The sequence below is a fragment of the Thunnus maccoyii genome, chromosome 11 (assembly GCF_910596095.1).
Source record: "Thunnus maccoyii chromosome 11, fThuMac1.1, whole genome shotgun sequence".
NCBI lineage: Eukaryota > Metazoa > Chordata > Actinopteri > Scombriformes > Scombridae > Thunnus > Thunnus maccoyii.
In genome coordinates, this window is record NC_056543.1 from 889001 (window position 1) to 896703 (window position 7703).

Here is a 7703-nt window from a genome sequence, read left to right on the forward strand (position 1 = left end):
AACCCACTCTTCATCAAACTAAATGCACTGAAATTTAAGGACCTGGTTGATTTCAAAACTATTCAAATCATGTACAGAGTAAAAAATCAGCAGTTACCAAACTGAATCCAAAGATTGTTTCAAATGAGGGAAAGTAAATATGATTTCAGAGGAATATGTATGTTCAAGAAACAGTGAGGACTAATGCAAAACTTCATTGTATCACAACAAAGGGAGTTAATCTATAGAACAACTGTAGTGAAGAAATGAAAACATGTACAACATTAAGTAAGTTGAAACAAATCTTTAAAAATAACATATTGAACAGATATAGAATGAATGAAGATAGAGCTTGACTGGAATAATATGATTTGGTACAGAGTGTCTTTTTGACTTGTGTTGTTTTTGTTTGTTGTTATTGTTTCTATGCAAGTTATATTTATTCTCTTGTGTTGTTCTGAATGTTTTTTTCAGCTTTGACTTGATTGATGAAGTAAATTAAAAAAAATAAAGTAAAAAAAGGGGTAGGACTAGAAAAGTTCTCTACTTCATCCTACACCCCCTTCGAACATTGAAAGGTTATTATTTGTGTGAGTTACTGAAATTTTGCTGTTATTTTTTTAAAATCAGTGTTTCTCCGACGCTGTTCGGTGGACACAGGATGTAAGGAGGGGCTGCGAGCCGAACTGCTGTTAACGTTTGCTCAGCTTGTTACTATGACAACTCAAGATCCAGACGATGACTAAAATCCTTCATCTGGTTAAAAGATTCAGTTAAAAACGACCAAGATCTAAAACGTTCTTTGTTAAAGTGTGGCTTAAAACTGAATAAAGGTGAATTTATGACCTATGATGAGTGTTGAAAGCTCCACTCTAAGTGGCTGAGATGAACTCCGCTCAAACATACCTCTGACTACATTATTTAATTATAATTGGTGATATGTCAAAACACCATGTCTTACACCATTTGTGCAGAACTTGCACAAGTTTTTACTGAATTACATCTGAACTTTCAAGTGAGACTAAACAAACCTGAGGCCCAAGGAGAAGCTGCGGTTTATTGCAGCGAGGAGACATCCCTAAATTTAACCTCAAACGTAAAAAAATAGAAGTTTCAAATGTTCCATGGAATGTGTTGTAAGTGACAGTCAAAGAAAAGTCACCGATTTGTGCAAAGTCATAAAACATCAGCATGTAGCTGGTAGATGTTCTGGATATGGATGTAGGAATGTAAGAAGGGGGAGATGTATTGATATAAAAAGAAGAGCCAAGAGAGACGGGGGTCTCTCTTTTTGGGTCGTCACTTGAGGTCCTTTTGTCAGTTTGCCTTTTTGACTCTTTAACTTTTTACTCAAGCTTTTATGTTTTACTTTTTGTATTTTATGTTACTCATTTTTGGAGAAAACAAATAAAACTGGCGTGTTAGATACCTCAGACGTCCCTGCTGGTGCTCACCATTCCTATTATGACATCATCATGACATCATCCTCCTCTGGCGTCGATCAGGGCGACGACACAAACTGAAATCTGACATTTTTGGATTTAATTTGAGTTTTTCGAGCAGAACTTTTTACTTTTTGTATTTTATGTTACTCATTTTTGGAGAAAACAAATAAAACTGGTTAGTATTTTTATACACTCCAACCATAGTTCCTGTCTTTGCTCATCTCTGAGGTCTTTATAATGAAATTTGCTAAGGATAAACTTGCAATGTTTTTTAATTAACAGAATTGTAATTGTGATAATTGATATGATAAGATGTGATAGAGTTCAGAATCAGGTTGAACGGTTTATTATAGTTTAATTGGCTAAACTGTTAAGGCCAGGACATCGAAGCCCTCGACCATCAGGGTGGGCCTCCTCCAGTGATGACCTGTTAGAGGCCATCTTGGAGGACTTTCAAACCTCCAACACCTATTTGCACCGATACACTTTGTTGCGACCCTGCTGTCAGGTATTCCTGAGTAAATAGGCCCGTTTAGAGAGGTTCAGTGACAGCTGGTGATTATAGAAGCCAGGCTGAACTCTGGTTCCCTAAACAAGGCGAGGATGGTCTTCTGTGTAGATTTTGGGAACACGTTCGATACCTCGGTCAGAGGTAGAGGACAGCCGCCTGCCGGTGCCTTATCCACATCGGCAGGGGGTATCGGTTATCTGAAGGCAGAAACCATTACACCAGCATATTATCTTGTACATGTATACTCTTTGGTAGACGTCATTGTGGCGGACAACAACAACAGTGCTGCATGACACACATACTACATATACTCTTTGGTAGAGGGGGTATGACGCCATCGACAGGCGACCAAATGAAACGGACTGTAACTTAGTGGCTGACTGCACTCTGTCCAGTCTCACCCTCGCTGTCTCGGGCTGCGTTGCGGACGTTACTCCGGTGTCTTCGCCCTCACTACAGACACACGCCTGCGGCTGTTACATCCAGACCCTCGCTGGCACTTTTCAGCACACAAGTGAGTAACGTTGACACTGAACTCCATTGACATAAATGACACTTTAATATAACAATGACTGACATGTTTGGCATTGGTACAGGTCACCGTGACCTGGCACTCATTCTCCTACACCGCTTCAAAGGTTTGAGTTTGAATGAAAGTAAACACAGGAACTAGCCTCCTGTAGTAGCATTATGGCTAACTACATGCAGGGCCGTTTGCAAGTCGGTTTGTTTTTATGTGTAAACATAGAGAAGCAGCAACTTTGACGATGAAATAAAATGGTTCATGTCTGCAAGTTTCCAAATTGCAAGGATAAAATGACAAGATACACACTGTGCAGTTTTAATGGACTAACGTTACGTTGTTACGTTGTTTCATCCAGCCGGCCTCGCTCTTTTCTTCCAGTTGATTTTGTGGAGGTGAAACCATCTGCAGGATGCAAATTTACGAATCCTACTATTGCGATTGTGAACCTGCCCTACTCTGCCTCTGATTGGCTTACCCTGATATTCTTACCCTAACCCTAACCAATCTCATTCCTCATGCCTAAACCTAACCAAAACAACCACCGAAGGCAACGAGTACTAGCCAATCAGAGGCAGAGTAGGGCGGCTCATGCCTTCGCCATAGTAGGATTCGTAAATTTGCCTCCTGGACGACAATATTGACAAACGCTGTAAATCCATATGTAGTAGTTACACAGTCTGGCAGCAGCAGGTCCGACTGCAGAGGAGAGCAGTGACCGCAGGAACAGCAGCAGTTTCTCCCAGGTAACCGTTACTGTACGTTGTTTTAGTTTCCTTACAGTCAGTCAGCCTCATACATGTGAACACACCAGTGTGTTTGGATGAATATGTGATGTGTGTGGTTCGGTTCACTCAGACTCAGACTCAAACTTTTGAAGTGCTTCATGTAAACTCTGTTTACTCCTGACAGTAGAATAAGCCACTATGAACCTATATAAAGGCCCAGTCATTCAAAAACAAAAATACTGTGATACAAATGTTTGGTCCTACCGCCCAGCACTAGTTAGCAACAAGTAAAAAGCAGTGTAAACATTAGCTGGAATGATCAGAGAACTAGTCGGCACCCAAATACAAGATTCATTGAAAGATTATTACATTACTTTTGGATAAATTCATGAGGCATCTTCTGCATAGTGCAGAATAAACTGTTGTAGTTTGCAAAGAATGCAGCCAAACCAAAGGTGAAGACCTGAAGTCCCACAAGCACTTGACCTTCAGCAGACGACATCCCTTCCCTCCGCTTCATTATGTCCCCTGAAACTCAACCACATGTACCCATCATGTCTTACTGTGCAAAGACTGGTAATGTGAGTTTTATATTAAACACTGATATTACCTTGGACAATAAAGCCAGCTGGTATCACAGGACATTCAACATCAGTGGCTGTAGCACAAGCCTGCAAAATAAAACTGAACTGTAACATTCTGCACCTACAGTAGCATTTATTTTAGAATATGCAGCAGCTCGTAGCTTTGCCTAAATAACACCAAGCTGAAACAGAGGATCCCAAAGCAAAAATACCAAAACATACTGAGCCAGTTAAAAGTGAACCAGCATTTATAGAGGTTAAACACACAGGATCAGTTTTATTTATAATGATAGATTACTTCACCACCAGTCTGCTCACTACTGCTGTAAGATGGCTTTAACATCAATAATACTGTCACAATAACTGATCAAACCCAATAATTACAAACTTGATCAGCCACATATCACTACAAGTCCTTCTCAGTGACTCACTTATACATTTGCAAACCACAGACGGCTGCAGTTTGGTGAAAACTTCAATGACACAAAACTACTGTCACACGTTTAACTGTGGAAGTTTTCACAACAGACATCAGAGACTTTTACATAAATATGTTTCACAAGATCCTCCTGCACATCTTCTCAGTTAATTACACAGAACAGTGGTTGCACCATAGAAACACACACACACACACACACACACATGTCCCTCCTGTCCAATCCTGTCGCTCCTCGTCTGTATAAAGGTTCGTCTCTCAGACGGAGCTTTCATGTTCGAGCCATGGTCTTCCTGTGGATCCTCTCCTGCTTCGCCTTCGTTGGCGCCGCCTACGGTAAGACAGCTGAGGGAGTGAAGCATGCTGGGTAGACTGAGCTGCTTGTTTTTAATTTACAACTATTATATTTATTTATAGATTTCATATTTAGCGGCTCTGGGTGGGCGGCCATCATCTACCGACCGGTTGAGAGGAGAGAGAGAACAATGCAAGTTCCACATAGAGATGTATAGTAATAATAATGGTAATAATCATAATAAGACTAATAATAATAATTGTAGCAGTGGGTGTTGAGCAGCTCTGGAGGCAGAAATACCTGCAGAAAGCAACAGGAGGAGAGAGGAGAGAGACAGCTCACAGCTCCTGGTATTCCCAGGAGATCTCCCATCCAAGTACTAACCAGGCCCCATCCTGCTCAGCTTCCCACATCACAAGAGATCCCACGTGTGCAGGGTGGTGAGGCCGTAAGACTTTATGAAGATAAAATGATTTTTATAAGTGACTGAAGATAACTGGACACAGTGAGATCGATCCATGTTTATTGGCTGATCACTTTAAAAGTATTGATCTTATTAACAATCGTTTCTTACTGAAAATGTGACTCGAGGTGTTTTATTGTCGTCTGTTCGCAAAGATCAGGAACAAACTTCCTGACTCATGTTGTTGTTAATGATGTCATTATGATGATGTCTTTATGATGATGTCATTATGATGATGTCATTATGATGATGTCATTATGATGATGTCACCAGGTTGCGGCACTCCCGCCATCCCCCCCGACATCAGCAGTTACTCTGATATCGTGAACGGCAAGGAGGCGAAGCCTCACTCCTGGCCCTGGCAGGTGTCCGTGCAGGTACACACACACACACACACACACAAACACACACACACACATATACACACACACACACAGATGAGTTGTATTCATGAACATGTGGTTGTTTCAGAAAAGAAGTGGTTCCCACTACTGCGGAGGCTCCCTCATCAACCAGAACTGGGTGGTAACCGCTGCTCACTGTTCCTTCAGGTAAACACCAACAATCTTTAACCTTTAACCTTTAACCCTCACCTGTCCTGTCAACCAATAATTAAATGCAACTTTAAACATTATAAATGTTTAAATAAAGACAGTTTGACAGCTGAACTCAATCTGCTGCTCAGTTAAACCTGCTGTATGATCAGTGTTCCGCTTCTGAATATGAGCTTCAGCCAGCAGCTGACATTAGGCTCCGCCTCCTGTTGCTCAGGTGATTTTTTATTGGCCGATTTCATTCACATGTTTTTCCGCAGGGAGTCTGACCTTGTGGTTCTCGGAGCACATGACCTCCGCTCCTCCACCGAGGACGTCCAGGTGATCGGGGTCGGCAAGGTGAGCAACAAGCAGCAGGACTTCATCATGTCTCGTGAGCTCCTGCGCGTTCACCAGCTAATGATGTAATTTTCTGTCAGGTGTTCACACATCCCGACTACAACAAAACCAGGCCCTGGAACAACGACATCCAGCTCATCAAGCTGGCCAGCCCCGCCCAGATAAACAGGCATGTTTCAGCCGTGTGCGTGGCCGAGACCACAGACAATTTCCCTGCAGGCACAATGTGCATGATCACCGGCTGGGGCAAGACCAGCGGCAACGGTGACTTTATTATTATTATTATTGTTATTATTATTATTATTATTAGTGTCTCACTACTTTAAACAGAACTAAAGTAGCTGAAGTGACTTTGGTCACCTTTGTGAAACCTGAAATCTGTTCGTTGCTGCTCACGACTTTAATTTTGGCTGATCGAGCTGCTTCCTTCTGTTGAATGCAAAAAGGCTTGAACCCCCAAATTGCGACTTGCAGCTATATTTATTATTATTATTATTATTATTATTATTATTATTATCCATTAAGGGGGGTGTTAACACAGGAAACATGGCATGCTTTGACCACTGGGGGCAGTATAGAAATCAGTGTGATGTGTTGATGTGTTGCAGGTAAAACGGCCACCCGGCTGCAGCAGGCAGCCCTCCCCCTGCTGACCAATAGTGAGTGCAGTCAATTCAAACCCCCAATCACCTCCAATATGATCTGTGCCGGAGCCAACGGAACCTCCAGCTGCAACGTGGGTGCTGCACACTAACCACCAACAAGCATATTAGCAACATGTTGGAAGATAGACATGCTAACATGTATCTATCAGCTACGCATGTTATTTGTTTGTTTGTGTGCTTATTTTGTGTGTGTGTTTGTTTTCAGGGCGACTCTGGAGGTCCTCTGGTCTGTCAGAAGGCTGGTGCCTGGACTCTGGTTGGTGTCATGTCCTTTGGAATAAAAGGCTGCGATACTATGAAGTCTCGGGTGTACGTCCGCGTCACAGCACTGCGCGCCTGGATAGACCGGACCATCGCCGCCAACTGAGAGAGTTTCACTTGCTCAAAATGAAGTTCAGCTAGCTTAGCTTAGCATCAAGACTGGAAGGAGGAGAAAACAGCAAGCTTAGCTTAGCATTAGACTGCAAGTAGGGGAAAACAGCTATCTTAGCTTAGCATAGGAGTGGAAGCAGGGGGAAACAGTTAGCTTAGCTTAGCATAAAGACAAACAGACCACATGTCAAAAGTTTATTAAAGTAAGACGTCACCAGGAAAGTGACTTTATTTTTATTCTACAGAAATCTGAAAGGCTTTCTCTGTTGAAGCAATTATAAATAAATAAACCTATAAAAATGTATTTTCTTTGTTTTAACGAGACATTTACAGTTTGTGTTTTCCCTTTAATAAAGCATCAATCTTATTACAGCATCTCTTTCCGTCTCTTTACTGATCCCCATGAAGGTTGTTCCACTCCTCTTGAATCAATGATATTAATGATCTAATTTAATCTACAGGTTGTAATATTATCATTTCATCAGTAATAGTTGTTCTCAGCTGGAGTTGAAGTGCAGTTGAATGTGGAATCCTGATCTTTTCTAAACATGTAATCTGAGCTGTCAATCACTCCCAGAATGCACCTGGAGATTCAGTCCAGCTGACTGGATGAGCTGCTGTCTTTCTATCAACTGTTCTGCTTTTCTTTGTGTTGATTAGCAGGTTTTTTAAAGATGATTGTGATGTATAACAGAGCTGACTGCTGCTGGTTTGTGTCTCAGATCACAGGACGTCCTGTTCAGCATTTCAACATGTCGTCCTCATTTGATAAAGTGATTGAATCACTGACACAAAACATGTCAAAGTAA

The 7703-nt window shown here is 41.6% G+C and overlaps 1 protein-coding gene across 1 annotated transcript; it reads left to right on the forward strand.

The window, feature by feature from the left end:
- The first annotated feature begins 3794 nt into the window (after positions 1–3794).
- LOC121907658 (chymotrypsinogen B-like) lies at positions 3795–7264 on the forward strand. The gene is made up of 7 exons (XM_042427345.1): positions 3795–4542; positions 5238–5341; positions 5436–5515; positions 5779–5857; positions 5938–6121; positions 6466–6593; positions 6728–7264. Exons 1-7 carry the CDS (start codon positions 4413–4415, stop codon positions 6887–6889), a joined length of 867 nt encoding a protein of 288 aa, XP_042283279.1. The 5' UTR covers positions 3795–4412; the 3' UTR covers positions 6890–7264.
- The last annotated feature ends 439 nt before the right edge of the window (positions 7265–7703 follow it).